Source organism: Rhododendron vialii, chromosome 4a (genome assembly GCF_030253575.1).
Source record: "Rhododendron vialii isolate Sample 1 chromosome 4a, ASM3025357v1".
In the NCBI taxonomy this organism is placed as follows: domain Eukaryota; kingdom Viridiplantae; phylum Streptophyta; class Magnoliopsida; order Ericales; family Ericaceae; genus Rhododendron; species Rhododendron vialii.
This window is the reverse complement of record NC_080560.1, coordinates 38,144,302-38,164,548: the sequence shown is the minus strand read 5'-3', so window position 1 is coordinate 38,164,548 and position 20,247 is coordinate 38,144,302. Positions and strand designations below refer to the sequence as shown.

Below are 20,247 nucleotides of genomic sequence, written 5' to 3'. Positions count from 1 at the left end.
GTCATCGAGTTGTGAATTATAGGACTTTAATACCTACGTAAGCATTGAATGTGTTCCGATCATGTGGTTGCCGACATCCGATCATCACTAAAGTTGGCAAAAAATATAGAATCGATAAGATGTGCAATCTTAACGGTTTAGATCGGTCATCAGAAAAAATTATTGAATAGCTTCCTTTAAAATCTATATGTTGAATTTCATTGTTTCTAAACTAAGGTCTTATGCTTTTGTGTAATGTACAATACTCATACTATCGCAACACAATCACAATGATCGATACCGTTCAGTTTGTTTTGCTTGGTGTTTTAATTGTTCTCGTAAATTTTTTTGGGACTACGGGTTTAGAAAGCCCTTTTATTGGGACGTAGATTCATTATTATAATGACATTTTACATCCGATCACGTATGTATTGATAAGAAATTTAATTCATTTTTGGCAGAAGTATTCTAATCTTTGTTACGTAAAGTATAGACGGTCCCGATTCGGGAAAAAATAGCCGAGGCGGCCCAAGAGTGGTGCAGTATGGGACTTTAACGCTTCTGGAAGCACCAAATGTATTCCGATTATGTGGTTGTCGACATCCGATTATCACCGATTTTGGTGACAATAATTAAATGAACAAGATGTTAAATCCCATCGGTTTAGATCGAGCATTTGAAAAAAATTTAGTTGCCAACCACCTTTAAAATCTATACATTACACTTTTTTGTTTATGAACCAAGATCTTGTGCTGTAGTCTAATGTACAGTAGTCACACAACTACATCACTATCACGACGATCGATACCGTTAATTTTATTGTACTTGTTGTTTTAATCATTCTCATAAAATTTTGGGTCTAACGGATTTTGAAAACCTTTTCATCGGAATGCAGATTCAATATTGTATGTTCGATTTTCCGATTATGTATGCAATTGGTCCCGCCCATACAAGGAGAATCCCCCAAAAATTTGAAATCATACTTTTTTACGGCAAAAATTTTGGGATCCGGATCCTCTATGAGGATTTCTCTGTTAGGATCATGTGATGGTTTTAATATGGAGCTACCAACACATTAATGAGAAGATCGAAGGGCCCAAAACAACTCATCTTTCTTTTTGACAAAACACGCTGCTGTAGGGAATAATTGTCTAACGGAGAAAAAACCCTACGTCCTAATCTTCTTCTTCGCCGTCGCTCTCAGTCCGTATCTTCATCCCCGTTCTGGTTCTACCTTCTGTTGTGGATCGCTGCTTCGTGACAAGGTAACCATTGCTACTGTAAATAGGGTTTCGTAGGGTTTTTTTAATTTTCCTGCACTTTTTTTTGGTTTCTTTGTTCATTAGAATAGTTAGGGTTCTCCTGCAATTCATCCGAATAGTTTTGTACGGCCGTGTGTTTCGATCTTCGGGGCTTACCAACAGAGCTCAATTATAGTAGTCCAGTAGTCCTATAATTTTGATCCTGGTAAGAATATTGGTCTTTTATTTTGGGTTTAAAAGAGAAGCATTTTCAGGATTGTTTTTAGAACTTCTGGGTTAAAAGTATAGCATTTGCAAGTATCTATGTTTGCCGAGGCTTGATAACAAGAGAGAGGGTGTGATGTCCTTGAGGTTATAAGATTACCAATTTTGACGTTCTGACTCTTAATTCCTTGGAGATTAATAAAAATGCACATAAATTGATCCGAACAATTATTTAAAAAAAAAACTGTGACCCACACCTGCATTATTCTGCTGCACTAGGAGCATTTTTTTTCCACTGCCACCAGTCGGGCTAGGGAGTAGATTGAAACAACTCTTCAGTTAAGCAAATCTCTAGCCATGGCAAACAGATTTCTTGTGCCAAATCTAGGAATTTAGTCGGTTTTTAAGTGCATAAACAGTGCTGTTTATTAGAAGGCTGCAATTTCTTAACAGCTGCGGTTTCTTTCAACCAAGAAAGAAGGAACTATTACTGCGCCTGGACTCTGGAGGATTGCATTTGTGGGCTCGGTTTCTTTCACCATTTCAACTCTACCATTCAACTCGTTCCATCTATCAGATCATAAGAACGAAATACCATACGAAATACAGAGAGGTTTTTCATTGATCCCCGACTTCTAATCTAATCTCTGAAAGACCATATATGTAAGCTAACGTTGCTTTAAGTGACGAAAACACTACAATTATTGAACAAAAATTTAGATAGAACCATCCGATACATATAAGCCAAGCCAATCACTGACCAAGAGTATTGGTTCCTAATGGAAACTAAATGCCTACAGTAATTTACAGTCTGTAATCTCCACAAACTCTCGCATTGTGATCCCAGAGAAGATGAAATTCGGGGAACAGACGACGGACCAAACCAATGTTTCATTTCAATTCCTTTCAGGAATGTTGGAAAACAGGCTGTATGTTGGAAAGCAGCCAGTACGCACCTTCCTTTTTTGGACACCAGAAAACACCAAGAGCCTGATAGGGAAAAGCAAAATAAACTTTGAACATGAGCCAAAAGTAAGAAAGAAAACAGAACTTGCACCTACCATGGTTCGTTCACAAAGCACATGAAGCATGTAAATGCATAATCAAAAGCATGACATAAGCTTGCAACAAAGTCTAGGGGGCATACATTTAGTTCCGCACAGCAAGATTGAAATGAATCAAATTTGGAGCAAAAGAAACCTCTAGTACAACCCCACAAGTTCTGGCAGAATTAATATAATAATCTGAAAAATTGGAATCTTTTGACCAGCAACACTACTTAAATCCCAACAAAGAACTCACATAAAACCCAAGAAATCCTATTAAAACCATGTCCAACAATTACTGAGATAGCAAAAAGACTGCCAATTCCAAGTTCTCTATTAAAACCATGTTATCCTCTCCTTTTCATCAAGTTCTCTATCCTGTTTTCTGTTGAATGTATATTATCAATCTTGTGTTCCCCTTTGTTACAACACCTTTCTGCACTTTGAAGTGAGCTTCATTTTCCACCTTAAAGCCCCGGAGAGAGAGAGAGAGAGAGAGAGAGAGAGAGAGAGAGAGAGAGAGAGAGAGAGAGAGAGAGAGAGAGAGAGGAGTTGCAATTAGGCACAGAATTTCTATATTTGTTGGTCTCCTTATTTAAATTCACCAACATACTTCTGCAAATTACTTGCTGAAATGCACGTCAATCAGAAGGATGTTTTTGACACCCGTATACTGCATAATTACAAAAGTGAAAACAACAGAATTTGGTGGCCAAGAATATGCACATAATGGCAAAAGTTTATTGAGCAAAACAAACGCATAGGCTAGTAAATAAATCAAACACAATCAACCCACAGCTAATTCATTAAAGATTGCCACAAATCTTTTAAATCGAAGAGAAATAATCAACACTGAAGCTGATAAGCAAATCCATGGCTTTTAACAAAATATGCACCAGAATAGCTTTAAAGCAGTACCTCATGAGAGGTATCACACAAAATTTGAATTAAAATAATGGCTATATGGTTATATTATACAAGATCAGTATCCAACAAAGAAAATCGGGAAAAAAACATGCAAATGCATTATTTAGTGAATAATGAGTTAACGGTGTTTCTAATGCAGATGCATTAGTCTACCAAGCAGATGAAACCGACAATGGAAAAACATGTGTGTCGATAGTAATATTGTTCAAAGTTCAAGCCCTATCCCCTAATGTTCACATCAAATGATCAAGGAAGCCTCAAATTTTAGATCTGCAGAGAGGGGAAACTACAAGTAGATGGATACAAGCATAACAGAACTTCAATCACATACATAAGCTATAGAACAGTGCTGAAGACCACTTGATTGGAGAATGGAATGAGTTTCAGGATGCCAAATTTTGGGCAAGGGATCGGCATTATTGCAAACATGACCATTGGCTGTAACAGTTTTGTTGATCGGTTCTGAAAAGTTCTGGCTACTGTATTTCCTTTGGTTTACATAACTGAAAGCAGGATAACCTATCTTAAAGCCATTCCCATCCTTGAGATGTGGGAAACTGCTGAACATGGTGGAGCGCCAATGCATAATTTTCACTGCCCAAAAAAAAAGACAAGCATTAACATACAGTATCTAGTACTAAAAGGCTCCGTTTGGGTAGGTGGGGACTTCAAATTTGATTGCTTGCTTATGGATTTTGACATTGAGTTTGGTAGCCTTATCATGATTGCATTTGAGAAAACTGTACAATCAAAAAGATTTGAAATCCTCCCTGATAAGGATTCAAGTCATTATCAACTCTTCTACCTTCAATCCATGTTCCCCTTTAGTTCACGAGCCACCTACCACTGAACATTAATATTTGCAGCAATTGAACATCGAAACCCCACATTTTTGAAATCCATATCTATCCAAACGGAGCCTGATTGTTTTCAATACTTGCAAAACTACTAAGAGTTGAAAGGAAAAAAACAAAAAAGAAAGAGAGACGAAATCGAACTGCTAAGTGAGCTAAATATGATTATCAAAGGCAACCCAATGCTAGAAACATAACTGAGGACCGCTTTTCTAGCAACCTCTTATGCATGAACAAAGAATTTGCAAAACGTTGAACGAACGCATATCACTGCAGATAAATCAATTATTTCTGCATTGCCTTAACTGTGGTACAGGGTTTTAAATCACGGTATCGGGAAATGCAACGGTATCGGTGACATGGCCGTATAACGGTCGATATTGGTCCGTATCGGACTGTATCGGCCAATACGTAAGCAAATAAAGGTATCATTTTCACATTGTTTAAAATCCAGAGTGGCAGACTAACCTGAATCTCATTCTGAAGGTCAGTAACAGGAGAATTCTGACAATGGCATTGCATAGAAAATTAAAGCACTGGAAAAGGATTTAAACCTCCTATGGATTTTGAGTTTTCGGTGCCTGTCTTTTGGCAGGTATATTTGATTTGTTCCCACTTTTAAAGTGTAGTAGCTGTAAGAGCTTGGCTTTGGCTCATGGTCTTTCCCCTTGGGTTCGAGTCCTTAGGGTGAGGTCGCTGGTTCGAACTGATGGAGTAGCCGACTGCCCCTTCGTAGTAACTTAACTAACGTAGGCAAAAAGAAGTGTAGTAGCTGTGGATGTGTGTGTGTGTGTGTGTGTGTTTCGAAAGTAGAAAAAGTGAAGGATAAGAAAGGCTTTGTACAAACTAGATAGCAGTATAATAACCCTAGTTACCCTACAGACTAAGATTCATTACGTACCATATGAAACAGCTATAGAACCCTATAATAGATCTCACATATCAATCTTAGGTTGTCTAGACTGTGAATTTGGATCGTAATACCTTGTTTGGACTATTCATGTTGATATTGCTGATACTTTAAAACTATTGTTTTAGATGGTTATTCTCTAATTTGACCGAAAGCATTACTCTTTGGTGATTGACCATAGCAAGTACAACTACCACTGGCCAAATTCAAGGTTCTTAGACAGTGGAAAATATCAGAGTCTAAATGATAGATCCGGATGCAGGCTTGCCGCCATTTCGGCATCTGCCCTCTTGAATTATTTCCGAAGCCATGCTTGAACTTTAGGTCGGAAAAGTGCTTTTTTAGCAACTCCAGAAATATGGCAGATGATGCAAATACATGTTTTGGGCACTGCTTTAATCATCTAATGCTAAGATTAAAAAGTAACTACATCCTCCAGCCACATCTTTTACATGAAGACTGTGAAACACGTGTTTGCCATTACATTTTGCATGTTAAGCACCAAGTACTCCCCCTTGCCTTAATATCTTCCACATAAAGAATTAATGGAAGAAGTTTCAAACTTCTGTTTAAGTACACAAGTCACAAAGTTCAAAAAACAAGTTCTAAGACGTCCGTGTTGGGTAGCAAGTTCTCTTTCCTTTTATTTTCCTTATATTTATTCAAGCTTTAAAGAGGATCGGGAAAATTCTTTCTTACCACCAAACTATTATTAGAACAAAAGAGACAAAAGTGAACAGAAACATTACTCATTACAGGAAAGCTACCACAATGCATAGCTGAAAAACCTGGTTAAGTAGCAGCAACAACAAGTCACAGCATAGGAGTGCTAGAATCGTTAATTTGTGTTGCCCTAAAGTTAACACAAATTAGAAGATTTCAACAAATATGGGCCGTAAATAAAATTTGTTCAGAAATAAAATAGGGAATCAGATTATACCCAAACACAAATACTGGGTTTGACGTGGGCGTGGGGGAGCTTCAGGATCTCGGCCTTGCTCTCGTTGAAGGTGGGTTTCAGATTTGGATTGAAACCGGGTTGTCCGATGGCGGCTCGACGCCGTTGTTGTTGGTTGTGGGGGCGGTGGCGACGTCCACGGGGTGGATGTAAGGTGGGAAGGAGGGGACGGAGGAAGAGAAGAGAACAGAGAGAGAGAGAGAGAGAGAGAGAGGAGTTGCTCAGATCAATCCATTCCTCGACACCGGACGAGGAGTCGATGATGGGTGGGAGATGAACATGGTTAAAGGGCGAGGGTTTTCTTTCTGGGTGGGAGTCTGGGAGATGAACGAAGTGCAGAGGGATTTTCCCTGGTTAAAGGGAATGATTTTAGGGAAAAGATGTAGAGGATGATAGATGCAGGGGATAAAACTCCCTTAACCGTGGTTAAACCATGGTTAAAGAGGGCTAATTTATTTTTCTCTTTTTTTTCACCGGCTCTTTAAGTATCCGGGAAATTTGTTATACATTGGTTATGCATTATATGGTTTTGGTTATGTTCATAATGATTTTTGTCATGCCAATTATTACGGTGTTCCCAAAATGACCGAGGACACCGTAGCATCATCCCGAGTGGAATACTCTAAAGTTTGACGCATTTGTATGACTTTCATTTCTTTATGGGCAGTGATAATGTCAAAACTGTTTTTATTAGTGCCAAAACTCCAGCGCATAAAAGTCTTGTAAATTACAAATGGTACGAGTCTTTTGTGCACTAGAAATTTGGCATCAACAAAAACGGTTTTGGTATTATCATTTCCCTTCTTTATAGAGGCTCGTTAGTAAATAAATCAGTCTTGGCTCGTTTAATTTTTAACTTGAATGAAAAATTACAATATTGGATCAAATACCTACATTTATTTGCTTGAGCTGATTTTTTTTTCAATAGGTCCAATCAAAAAATTATTTTACAATTATTAAATGGCTCGAATTATCCGTGCGAGACCCGAACTGACTAGGCTCCCCCTGCTTATCTGTGTACCATTGGTGCACAAACCGTTGATTCCCATAGAAGAGTTCTGGTAAATAGTGCCATCTTGCCTCGTTCAATTTTAGTTTAACCATTTCAACCCTTAGTGGCTCACAGTTTGAAGTCTAACTTACAAAATGTCCCACTTTTCCCTAGTAAAATTCTGACGCAACGGAATTAACAAAGAGACTAGTTGCGTACTAATCGAATGAATGATAAACTCGAGTCCACGAGAGAAAGAGATAAAAGTCTGAATATTATTGATAAAAAGCAGCATAAACATTAAGTTACAACCTCTTTTATAAGAAAAATGTGTAACCCTAGCAAAACCCTAACTTAAAAATGAAAATTTCCAAAATTTGGGAAAAATAATAAATTTGGAAAAAGGAAAGAAAAACATGACTTTTCCAAAAACGAAAATTTCCAAAATTTGGGGAAAGTAATAAATTTGGAAAAAGGAAAGAAAAACATGACTTTTCCAAAAAGAATAAATTTCTACAGAATTATACACTAAAAGTTATTAACGAAACAAATATTTCCCAAAACGGCAAAAACGTCCAATTGAAGGCCTAAACAAAGGAATTAGGCCGAAAAACACTAAGGCTCACAAACTTACGGTCATGAACCTTGACCGGAGAGAGAAAATAAGTCAGCTTACCAAGTTTGGACCCGATTTGAGCTCGTCTGAAAGTTGCTGAATCAGGTAATTTACAATTAAACAATGTTTGGGCTTCTAAGGCTTTGACCGGTCCAATTGATTATGAAATTGGGTCTCCACGTGTTCTATATCAAATCCTTAAAATGAGTAATCGAAAATGGTCAAGTGAACTGCATGCAACCTATGATAATAATAATAAAAAAATTGCATGTGACCTAATCAAGGTTTCAATTAATAGAGGCTGTGAAGCACCACGGGGATGGCAGGGAGAGGAGAGATTCTAAGAGAGGTGGGTCATTCATGGTGGCTACGGCTACCTGAATCGGTGGAAAGAGGAGAGAAAATTCTTGTTTTCATGATCGCGGTTAAGTCACGGTAGAAATGGAGAGGAGGGAGAAGATAGGTTTTGAAATAAATGTTTTATAGTGAAAACAAAAGGTTGAAAGAAAATATCTTAATCCCGCTAGAGTGAAGTAAGAAAAGAGAGAGACCCTAATAACACTATATTATTTCACCACGACTTAAAAAAAGGCAGTTTTCTAATTAAAATTTGTCTAATTACTAGTTTGAAGAGAAAATAATTGAATAAAGATGGCTATGCTCTTAATTAGGTCACGCAACTCACCTAATCACTTTACGTCAATTTTTTAACAGTCTTATTGACATGAATGTGAACATTGCAAGTAATTATTGATATAAAGTGTGAGGGTTAGAAATGTTCAGATCGTAGTGCTGCTTTGGCGATCGATGTTCAAATCGTTGCATGCCTCCTGAGACACAGATGCCATTTCGTATCGTTAGAGCTGTAGAGAAGGAGGAATTTTCCTTTATCTAAGTGTGAATTTTGTAACCTTTGATTATTTATTTAGTACTTTATTTCAAATTAGTTATTAGATTTCCTAAAAATTTCAGTATTTCCCAACACTATATTTTACTTGCAAGGCCAAACTATCAGAGTATTTTTTTTATAACTCAAATGTCTCGACCAAATTACGATGTTGCTATGTAATTGATGAGCAGAAAGTCTACACACACATACAATCTGTGCACAGATTGTGCACAGATTTTATTGTGGGGCCCACCACGGGTTCCACACAAATCATTCGAGCCGTTTATTAAATGTAAAACATTTTTTCAAGGGTCCCCGTAAAAAATAATCTCAATCCGATACCTATAGGTGCTCGATTCAATCATATAACTTTTCATTATCCGAAAATCTGAATGAAAAGTTAGATGGTTGGATGAAGCACCTATAGGTATTGGATTGAGCTTATTTTTTACGGGAACCCTTGAAAAAATGTTTTACATTTAATAAACGGCTCGGATGATTTGTATGGGACCCGTGGTGAGCCCCATAACGAAATCTGTGCACAATTTGCTGTGTGTGTAGCAGGACTGTTTGACGAGAGGTACTTGATTCTTCCACTAAATGAAATCGCATTCTGTGTAACATGGTGAAAGTGGCCAAAGCTTTTGATACGGGGTTTTTTCTCTTAATCTTTTCAAGATTCGGATCAAAATTTTACACCATATTTTTTGTATCAACAAGAGGAAATTGAAAAAGAATAAAAACATATATCAATATTGAAAAAAATTCATATAAAATGACGAAAAGTACACAAATGTCAAAAAAGTCAATTTTTTGGGTTTTTTTTCTTCTTCTTCTTCTTGTATAACTTTTCTCAAATTTGATCTATATCTTTATGCTTTCTCTAATTCTTCTTGTCGAAATGAAAAACATGGACTAAAATTTTAACCCGAACCTATGAAGATTAAAAGAAAACAACTCAAAAACCACACGTTAAACCACATAAGAAGAGGCCAAACTCACCCTAAAAGTAACCAATAATCCTGGGACTCTTCCCATATTACTCCCTCTGTCAAAATAATCCAATTCGAGAATTTCCTTTGTTTTCCATCCACAAGAGCTATTTTCCTCTTTCCTAAATGGATAAGGGGCACATTGAATCCCTTTCATTCATTTTTTCCAGTAGTCATCAAATATCTTGTCACCACTGAAGCTTAAATCACAGACCAATCGTCAAATCCCCAAAAATACAAAAAAATTACACTACATAATAACGTGGTGCAATTTGATTGGGCCTTCTTATGAATTCCAAACAAACCACTTACTTTAACACTACGTTTCCGTTAAAACAAGACTCCTTGCTCAAGAACAGAGCAAAGAAAAATGGCGGGTTCAAGTTCAACTGCACTCTCTGTTCTCTCTCCCCCTTCAGTACCCAAAACTGGTTCTTCTAAAACAGACCCATGTAAAACTAGGGTTAGCGTTTCCATGCGGAGAAACCCACGTTCGATTTCGTTCGGATTTGGCGCGGAGAGTCAAGGAAAGAGGGGATCCACCAGGTTGAATGCTGTTGGATTGACGGAGATTGAGCCCGATATCAATGAAGATCCCAAAGACCGTTGGGCAACTAACGGCGTCAGCGCCGTACGTTTTCTTCAACTCGTTGCTTTATATGCGTGGGTTTTGGCATGTGTGTTTGGCTTGAATTATTTTTCCCAAGGAAATGAGGATTGTTGATGTTTAGTACTAATGCCTTTTTTAGCAGTTTGTCAAATATTTTGAGATTAATCATTTCTCTTGTAGCGAGTAGTCGCGTGAAGATACAGAGAAAGTTGAAAAAAATCCATATACGATGAACAAAAAGACAGCTTCGTATGCTTGGAATTTCTTTCGTCTTTAGTGATATTTTGGCAATTTTAGTCGCAATTTTAAAATTTTCCATTGCTTTTGTCGATGCCTTTGACGAGAATTCTGAAAAAGAATTTTAAAGAATCGGTAAAAATGACAATGACCGTAATTTTTGTCTCTCATCTCTCATGGCTGTAATTTTCAACTTTTGGTTGGATTCCCCTTTTTCCTAATAAAATATTACTTTTGCCGATTAAAAAAAATGACAGTGACAATAAGACTCCACAATTTAGTCTAGTCTCAACACACCATTATTACGCATATGTACTATGGTCAAATTCATCTCTATATTTATGTTTTGTTATGTCTTTACTCTTTATATAAATGTGTTTTTGTGTATGTCTATTTTAGTACATATATAGAGAGAAAGGGAGGAGGGAGGAAGATGGGAGTAATTTTGCATTGATGGTTGCAGGAAGACTTTCTTTACGGCGAGTACGACGGTGCCCATACTTATCATGGAGAAGATGAGGAAGGTAAGCATTTGTTTCCTGATATTGGAAGTGGTAATCATGTATATGATATTGTTTGCAGTTTTTATAGTTACTCTTGAATTGTAAAAAGAGAAAATGTGCGCATAAAGGGAAATACGCATAACCTAACCCTTTGATTTTTGAGATAAGACGATCAATTTGGGACATGTACAAGTCAAAAAGCAGCATCTTGTTTCATATGCCACTTGTTCCATCAAAGGCTCAAGACAAGCCTTAGTTATATGGTCTGAGAATGAAAGATGACATCGATCAGCTGGCCTATGGACTACCTTATTTTGCATTTCCTTTGTATTCAAAGTGATGTTAGGATCGGCTAGCTCATCCTTGGAATCCAAAGAAATCGATTGAAATACGATATTCTTTCTCAGGCGACCTGTACCCTTTTTTCTCTGCATCCCTGGCAGAAAGACTACAATCGTTATGCCCTTTCTGTTCCCCAAGTCCCCTACTATCACTGTACTTATATGCTGATTTGCAAAAGTAGAACACCATTTTGGGTGGTGTTTACTTCCAAATTGGGCTAAAATGATGCTTCAGTTTTTGGTTTCTCAACTTCTCCCCCAAGTACTACTTTCAGTTTTTGGTCCTTTAGTTTCTATTAACTTCTTCCTTAATTTTATATCCCTTCTTTATCTTCACTCAACTGCTTGCAATTCCTCATTTTCATAGCACAAATGTCGGGTTTGCATGCGTTCCTGTGTTAAGTACGAGCGAATCCTTCTTTGCAAACATCTTCAGTTTGAAATGGGACTTGAGTTGATGTTGTATACATGTCTAAATCTCAGGAACTTTTTGGGGATATGTCGCAGAAGATTATGCAGCGGTTGAACCCCCTTCGGGTTTCCAGGGTATCAACGATAATTGCTGACAACTCGATTTGCTTAAGTAACTATAACTACCATGTTTGTCTGATTTGGTTCTCTTCCATTTCGAACAGGGTTTATTTCATGGCTTTTCCCCCCAGCAATCGTTGCTGGCATGTATTTCCATGCTCCGGTAACGATACTAATACTGTACATGTTTGCACACTGAAGTTTGACATATTTGAGACCTTGTTTTTCCCCTGGAACAGTGATTTTCCTCTCATCGATCTCTTGTCGTTCAGGGGGAGTACTTGTACATTGGAGCGGCTGTGTTTACGGTGGTCTTTTGCATTATAGAGATGAATAAACCAAGCGAGCCCCACAACTTCGAACCCCAGATATACAATATGGAGAGGGGAGCTCGCGACAAATTAATTGCGGATTACAACACCATGGATCTATGGGACTTCAATGAGAAGTACGGTGACCTTTGGGATTTCACGGTGAAAAAGGATGCCGCAGAGATAATGAAGAGATAACGTTCTTATAAAGGGCAGCATTGTTTCATCACATATCAAAATAACGATGGAAGGTATTAAGAAACTCTCTCTCTCTCTCTCTCTCTCTCTCTCTCTCTCTCTCTCTCTCTCTGATAATTGTTATGGCTTGGCTTTATATCACACTTCCGAACCTCCAGGAATTTGTGCAGTAATAGTCACCGGACAAATGCGCTATCAATTCCTATATTTGCACCATCCGATCGTTATATTAGGCTTTGTCCCGACTTTACTCGAGCCCCAAGTAGTGAATGGTAGAATTGGTCGTAAGGATTAGCCGGTCTAGTGGGCCAGATACCGAATCATAGAAAAAAAATATGTCCCACTTTAGGGTAAAGGTATATGGCTGAGATGATATTTGGATTGCAGAGTTGCTATGGGGAAGAGCTGGAGGAAATTTTCTTGGCAAAGGCTGTGGCTTCGTTTCAGTTGTGCAGAGCTGCTGGAATGCCTTGGCAAATTTAAGGAGGAAAGAGAAAAGAAGGGAAACAAAATGCATCAGAAATTGATCATTGAAAGTTAAAACTTATGAGAATCATTATGGTAAGCTATGCTGTAAAAGTCTTGTGAATCTATATTGTATATTGCCTCCTGAAAAAGCTAAAGAATCATTTGGTATGGTATAATTTGGTAGATTTTTTTTGTTTTCGATATTGTTGTTTTCGGAGAAGGGTAGCCTAGTGCGTAAGCACATCAATGAACTGCGGAGAACCCTCAGGCGTCCTATCTAAGGTCAAGGAGAGATCCTAGCTCTTTGACCTTTATGCTACCTAACTCGTTCCTATTGGCTCTAGCTCGGCTGGAGTCCTTGTATATTAGTTACGTGCTAACGCTCTAGCCGCAGAGACCACACCTTACTTGCTTGACCGGAATTGGCTTTAGCTACAAACTACTTACTTTACTTGTGCTTTTTTTTGTGTGTGTGTGTGTGTGTGGAGATTTTTCTAATAAATAAGATTAGAGAGAACATTAGGAGAGTGAGCGATTGAAGCAGATTCCACAAAATCCAAGAGAAAAAAGGTATTGATGATTTTAAAAACCAAAAGATAACTTTAACTTTGAAGGAGGATGCATGAATTCACAAGTATATCTATGACTCCTAGCATGAAACTTTTTAATTAAGAAAAGAAGACCTTTGAAGATACAATTACTTTAGTCTAAACCTTTTACTACTATACTACAATTTGTACCTGAAAAAAGGAACGTCATCCATCCATCACTCCAAAACCTACTCTCTCATTTTTCATGCGAATCACGGACGAAACTCTCATCCAGTTTTATTCTCCATTTTTATCCAGTTTTATATTGTGGTGATCCTGTTTGGGCCCCAAAATAATAATCGGGAACCGTTCGTATCTTAGATCTTGTAAAATCTTGTAAAATGTGTCTCTTCGCATACAGAAAACTAGATCATATTATATAGCTATATAAATAAGGGGGCGGTTCAGAGACAAATATTTTAACATAAAATGACATATATATATACACACACAGTCTCCTTTTCCGAAGAACCATCTTAACTTAATAAAATGCGGACCTCCCATTCCCGATAGAATTTCGATGATTCGAGCAGCTCAATATGTTCAAAACATGATTTTAAGGGTACTCACTAGAAATCAGCAAAAAAATGACTGAGAAGGGCTTTATCCGAACAGTTTTTGTTCGTTTTTTATGGAGTAGTTTAAATAAAAACTGCTCGGATGAAGCCTTTCTCAGTCATTTTTTTTGCTGATTACTCGCGAGTACTTTTAAAATCACGTTCTAAACACATCGAGTGGCTCGGATCATCGGAATTCGAACGAAAAATAGGAGAAATGGGAAGGTCCTTATTTTAACTAAAATAAGGACCCCTCATTTGAAAATGAATGTGTGTGTGTGTATATATATATATATTAGCATGAAATCCATTTCGGAGTCTCACCTAAATGATCGGAGCCGTTCAAGTTGTTTAAAACATGTTTTTAAGAAATTTCATTGAAAATAAACTTAGTTGGATATTGATAAGGGCTTGATCAATTCATTTAATTTTTATGTTGTCAAATTTAAGGACAATGATTCGATCAAGTTTTTATCGATATTTGAATAAGTTGATTTTTTGCTAAAATCCTTGCATCCATGTTTTAAATAAATTGAACAGCTTCGATTATGAGCATAGGGCTCCGATTTATTGAGTGTTACTTTATTTGTCAAAATATGTGTCCATTGAACCGCTCCTATAAACAATTTGTATTCGAGGAAGAGAAATACATTTTCCAAACTTTCACCATCTATTTTGTCATTCACAAATATAAACCTTAATATTACTTTTATCAGATTTATGACCTGGAACTTGAGAAAAGTGGGGGGAAAGAAAGTGAGAGAAAAATGAGAAAAAAATGTAGAACGCACAATATTATATTTTTATATTTTTTTTCATCTTTTTTCCAAACCAAATAATGGGGTAGAAATTTTTTGAATTCTTCTTTCGTTTCTTTTTATTTTTCACAAGTTTCAAATAAACCATTTAATTTTCTATATGAAGTTTATAGAAAAGTAATTTTGTACAATGTGAGGGAGGTATCCATGACAAGTGAGTGACTCACATTCTATTGACATAGCGGTGACGCATCACATAATCTAAAAGTCGTATTAAGACATAATCACCAAAGCATGTCTCAAATACTTATATATGAACGGTTTGGATTATTACTGCAACGGGTTGGTGTGGCCATGGCCCAAAACTGGACAAAAATGGCGAATAGTACAAAACTGGATGGGAGCTTAGTTCCGTGAATCACATTTCACACCTGAAACAAGAAACACGACACAGCCTTTCTCCCGACCAAATTCCAAAAGCAGACCACGAAACACACAAAACACAGTCCACTCAAAACCCTAACCCCTCCTCCTCTCTCTCTCTCCCCCGACATGGCCAACAACCCACCGGACGGTTACGGCGACGACTTCCTCGACCAAATTCTCGCCGTGCCTTCTTCCTACTCCACCCTCACCGACGCCACCGCGGCGTCGCAGCTCAGCTCCACCGCCGGTGGAGGCGGCGGAAGTGGGTTCCAGCAGCAGCAGCAGTTCGTTCCCTTGGGTCTGAGCCTTGACAACGGCCGAGACGACTTTCATAGTGGAGGTTTTGGAGTAAAGAGCGTAAGTGGTCGGACTTTTTTTTTTTTTTTTTTTTACCCTTTTTGGAATTGGGGATTTTATAGGGGATGGAGATGGTTTTTTGTGCAAATATGGAAATGGGTTCAGGGTTATTGTATCATCTTCTTTTTTTTTCTTTCTTTTGGGTGTGTTTTTTATACCGAGTTCCAGTTTTTTCAGTTCTTGAGGGTCCGTCCCAGACTCAAGAAAATGATCGGAATTGTTCATTTTGTGTAACTCGTCGAGTATAACATCCATGCGGAAAATCATTTTGATGGGTTTTTTTTTTAATCACCCTGCCGTGTCCAAAAAGGATTTTTGTTTTTATCCTTTTTGGAATTGTGGTTTTATTGGCGAGGGAGATGATGCTACTTTTTGCAAATTTGGAAATGGGTTTAGGGTGATGTTTTTTTTTTTGTGTGTGCGTGTGTGTTTTTTTTAAGCTGAGTTCCACCAGTTTCCAATTTTTGTGCTAAAAATTCTATCGGAATTGTTCATTTTGTATAACTCACTGAGAAGAAGATGTCTATGCAGAAAATCAGTTTGATGGGACTTCGTTTTGTATATGAATGAATCAAGTTTGCGTTAGGGGAAAAAAAGAACTGTTGAAGGTTCAAACCATATATTGCTTGAGTCTTTTTGGGTGCTTTTGATGTGCAGGAGAGAGAGTCGGCGAACATGGGGAGTTTTTTCCCAGCGTTTGAGCCTTTGCAGCCTCACTCTTTCAGGCAATCTGCTCCTCAGTTTCACCAGGTTCATATCATCACCATTTGGTGTTTTTTTTTTTTTTTTTTTTTTCAATTTTGTGAATTATGGTACCATAATGATAGTGTTCTTTAAAATCCAGTGTTATGATTTTATTTGTATTTTGTACTTCCCGAAGCAAGAAACATAACGGGGGTGATTCATTTGAGGAAGATCTGTTCACCAACACCAAATAGAGGTTTACAACTTTACAGTCACTTCAGTGCAACCCCATTTCTACCACCGAGATGGTAGCCAAGTAGACAAAGGTGCGGGGTGAAACTCCCTCTCCAAGAGGTCGCTTATTTGGACCTGCTTGCAATAGTAGTTCCCGTCACTACCTCGCAATAGCACTTCCCAGCCGTACACTCCACAGTGGGTTGGAAGTCCTATGGTGACGCCTAAGGGGGTTGCTAAGCTTGTTGCCCCTTTCTACCTTTTTTAATGAGCAAAAAAAGAAAAAAGAAAGGAAAATGAAGAAAGAAACCCAATTTCTTGATTTTTAGCTCAATCTTTACTGGTTTGGGATTCAAATTGAAATAAAATATGACTTGTCCCATGAAATTCAGCTCTGAGATTCCTCGCCTACTGGCTCAGTAATTGACTAAGGGGATTTGCACGCCTGCTCGCTGACTTAATTCAATAGTTCGGGTAGGGCTAGGCAGGCTATAGAAGAAAGGGCAGGTAGTTTTGCGGTAGGAAAAAGGGTATTTGTCCTTGGGTCCGCGATCACAACTTGGTCATGTATTCTTTTGTAGGCTTTTCCTGGACAAGCAGCTCCTAGCACAACAACTTCTATGCCACAGCCACCTGGCATCCGCCCAAGGGTGCGAGCTCGACGTGGACAAGCCACAGATCCTCACAGCATAGCCGAGAGGGTGAGTTGAGTTGAGTTTCATAAGAAAATTCTCACAGAGAAATTTAAGTATTGATTTGTATTGGTGTACATATACTTGCTAGATGATGAACGTGAGGTTGGGCTATCTGACTGAAATCTGGCCTCACTTGGTTTTTCCTCTGCATCCTGCTGTTTTTTCTCAGGGTAAACCACACTGCTTTGCATTTACAGCTCTGCTTCTCTTTTACAGTTGCGTAGAGAAAGAATAGCAGAAAGGATGAGGGCTTTGCAGGAACTTGTTCCGAGCTGCAACAAGGTCTGTGTTACTCTCTAATTGCAAAAAGTGTACTCGTCTTTTGAATTTTGTTTCTCCTGCAGTTTTATTCAGATCATCAGAACCTGCATTTAAGCTATGTTTTCATTTGACCATGAAAGTGTTCATTTTTTCTTCAACCTCATAGAAGATTCTGGCCTGAATTGGCTTGCAAGTACTTCAATTCTTTGACATTTCTGGATGTGGATTTTGACTGCTTTGGCCAAGTGGTGATTGTTTATCTTGTGTGTGTGCTACTGTGTGATCGGAGAGACCTTTGTTTTGATTGATGAAGCAAGGATTCGATGACGTATCATGGAAAATAGTGGACATCCTTTCCTTTTCTCTTCCATTTTTATTAGTGCATCTTTTGAGTTACGTGTTTTACTTTTTTTCCATAATGTCCTGTAAAGTATAGTATTTGGAACTGAAAACCTTGTGTTTAGAGTGCCACTTTGCGGATATTGCGGCTATTAAAGCTTGGGATTGTAATATGTGACATTGTTCTGGCATGATTGTGGCTGTGCTAAAGTTTATTAAAGGTTTATTAGAAACTGAAAGCACTGAGTTTGGAACGTAACATTATTCTGTGACGCTGGTGTTGGCTTTCGAAGTTAACAATTAAAATGTATGTGGACATAGTCCAAGTGTGTGCCGGTTTATGCTAACATTGCCTTACCAGTTGCATCTTTTTAAATACTTGTGCATATTGAATGTTCAAGATGTGGAAATTAAGATATTTGCCAATTTTATCCCTCCTTCGATTATGAATTATGTGTGATACATTATAGCTTACTTTTCTTTAGCTTCTCACTTTTTAAAGAAGCTGTAGCTCAAGTAAATGAATTTCAGTAGACTTTACACGGAACTAGCATTGATCCATTAAACCTTTTTGCAGACGGATAGGGCTGCCATGCTTGACGAAATTATAGACTATGTGAAGTTCTTGAGGCTTCAAGTCAAGGTAAACAGTCTTATATCATGTTTAAAGTGGTAACCATTTTGCCTATGTCATTGTTATCTTTACCGAATTTTGCTATTTTTCATAAAAATATTGCTGAGGATCTATTGGTTGCTTATATAGTTATATGCATTTCCCTCCTTTTTTTTGTATTTGTCACTGTTGCCTTTCCTTGAATCTTTTCATGGCCAACTCTTGGTATTCTTTGGCATCTTTGCTCAGATTGTGAAGTTTCATGGAACTAGTAGTTGTCATCACTGAACTTTTTTTGTGTAGTCAATTACAGGCTGTGCAAAAATAACTTGCACGATTGAGGGACCCTTAAAATCATACATCATTAGTAACATTTCTCATGGACCTTTGGGCAGTTTTAGTTGTAAATTCTTGGTGAATGGGAAGGGTGTGGATTATTTCTGCATTGACTAGTGTTTGCACTTCAAGTATTCCTATTTCAATCACCTTATTTCTTTTCCCCCTCACGTTTTTTTTTCGTTCATGATACTCCGATATTAATTTACTTAATTAGCAGGTTCTTAGCATGAGTAGGCTGGGTGGAGCTGGTGCAGTGGCCCAACTTGTTGCTGACATCCCGTTGTCATCAGTTGAGGTAACAGAAACAATGCTTTACCCTTGTACGCTTCCGAGCATGGCCTTAAAGAACAGGAAATTCAAATAGTGATGCCACCTGTTCTTTGATTTGGTTTTGTTTGACTGCTTACTTGTATACTTGTGGTTGGTTCTTGGTGTGGAAATATCTTGCCACGACTGGTGCAATAAGGGACGAAGAAAATCGGTGGTGTACTCCCTTCAAATTGGTTACTGTTACATATCCTCATGTAATCGCTCCTGCTGCTATTTCAATACACAGGGAGACAACAGCGAAGGTGAATGCAGCCAATCTGCCTGGGATAAGTGGTCAAACCATGACATAGAGCAAGAAGTTGCCAAGCTCATGGAAGATGATGTTGGGGCTGCAATGCAGTACCTCCAGTCCAAAGCACTTTGCATCATGCCCATTTCACTCGCCTCGGCAATCTATCCTACGCACTCGCCCGATGGCTCCATGCTTGTCAAGCCGGAACCAAACGGCCCCTCATAGACGTCTAGCCGATTGCACGTGCCTATGAATGCTCCCGATGCTCACTCCATTTTAATAACCCTACCTACCATCACCCCTTTCATATATATATGTTCCCCCTTTGCATTCTGTGGCTATGCTATCAAAGTCAGATGCCACAATTTTGCTTTGCTTCTCTCCTTTTAAGCTTTGTCAAACAAGGTGTGATACCATGCCTTGAAAAAAACAAATGAACTCTATTGTTTAGGAGGGATTTTCAAAGTTATCTCAATGTGTTACACTACCCCACCCATTTTGTAGTGGGTATTGGGGGGACCTTGGTCTTTTGTGTGGTGGATGGTGGGACATTGTATAAAGATGATTAGGGTACATAATGTATTTTAAGAAAGCACTTTGAAATGGATTTGGCAAGTCGTTTTCGGGAGTGAGTTGATTTTGTCTTGTGGTGAGTGGGATGATTATTGTAAAGAAACTTTTAGATTTTGTCACTTCTGCTCAATAATCGAATGATGAATTGTTTGATAGGGAGGATGATGGGTTAGTTTGTAATTAACCCTTAATAGTGGCATAATATGACAATTAGGGTGGATTTTTCCTAAATTTTGTCTACAACTTAAAAGGACTTTTTTTTTTTTTTTTTCTTTTTCTGTATGCATCAGTTGGGTTTAGGGGAAATTTAGGGGAAAGTTAGTAAATGAGTCTACACGGGGTTCAAAAGTTGTCCATAGCTCTAAACCACAAACGCCCACGATGTGGCTTGAACTTTGTCCTCCCACAAAAAGACCAGGAAATATCATTGGG

At 38.1% G+C, this 20,247-nt stretch overlaps 3 protein-coding genes across 4 annotated transcripts; 2 read left to right on the top strand and 1 right to left on the bottom strand.

Moving 5' to 3' along the window:
• Positions 1–2,123: 2,123 nt before the first annotated feature.
• Positions 2,124–6,511, bottom strand: LOC131324217 (uncharacterized). 2 transcript variants are annotated; one of them, XR_009199265.1, is made up of 3 exons: positions 6,123–6,511; positions 3,750–4,012; positions 2,124–2,435 (listed from the first exon to the last, which is right to left on the bottom strand). XR_009199265.1 is itself a non-coding variant. In XM_058356087.1 (2 exons), the coding sequence occupies exons 1-2, from the start codon at positions 4,002–4,004 to the stop codon at positions 2,352–2,354; spliced, it is 339 nt and encodes a 112-aa protein (XP_058212070.1). In that variant the 5' UTR covers positions 4,005–4,033; the 3' UTR covers positions 2,124–2,351. The 2 variants fall into 2 exon arrangements, 1 of the variants encoding a protein (XP_058212070.1); XM_058356087.1 differs by lacking the exon at positions 6,123–6,511 and having other exon boundaries at positions 3,750–4,033.
• A 3,410-nt stretch (positions 6,512–9,921) lies between these two features.
• On the top strand, positions 9,922–13,025 carry LOC131324216 (photosynthetic NDH subunit of subcomplex B 5, chloroplastic). The gene is made up of 6 exons (XM_058356086.1): positions 9,922–10,259; positions 10,939–10,999; positions 11,803–11,865; positions 11,955–12,013; positions 12,123–12,412; positions 12,747–13,025. The coding sequence occupies exons 1-5, from the start codon at positions 9,999–10,001 to the stop codon at positions 12,357–12,359; spliced, it is 681 nt and encodes a 226-aa protein (XP_058212069.1). The 5' UTR covers positions 9,922–9,998; the 3' UTR covers positions 12,360–12,412; positions 12,747–13,025.
• Positions 13,026–15,074: 2,049 nt separating this feature from the next.
• LOC131324215 (transcription factor UNE12-like) lies at positions 15,075–19,874 on the top strand. Its single transcript, XM_058356085.1, has 7 exons — positions 15,075–15,515; positions 16,173–16,265; positions 17,015–17,134; positions 17,345–17,410; positions 18,306–18,371; positions 18,898–18,975; positions 19,237–19,874. The coding sequence occupies exons 1-7, from the start codon at positions 15,285–15,287 to the stop codon at positions 19,465–19,467; spliced, it is 885 nt and encodes a 294-aa protein (XP_058212068.1). The 5' UTR covers positions 15,075–15,284; the 3' UTR covers positions 19,468–19,874.
• Positions 19,875–20,247: the final 373 nt, after the last annotated feature.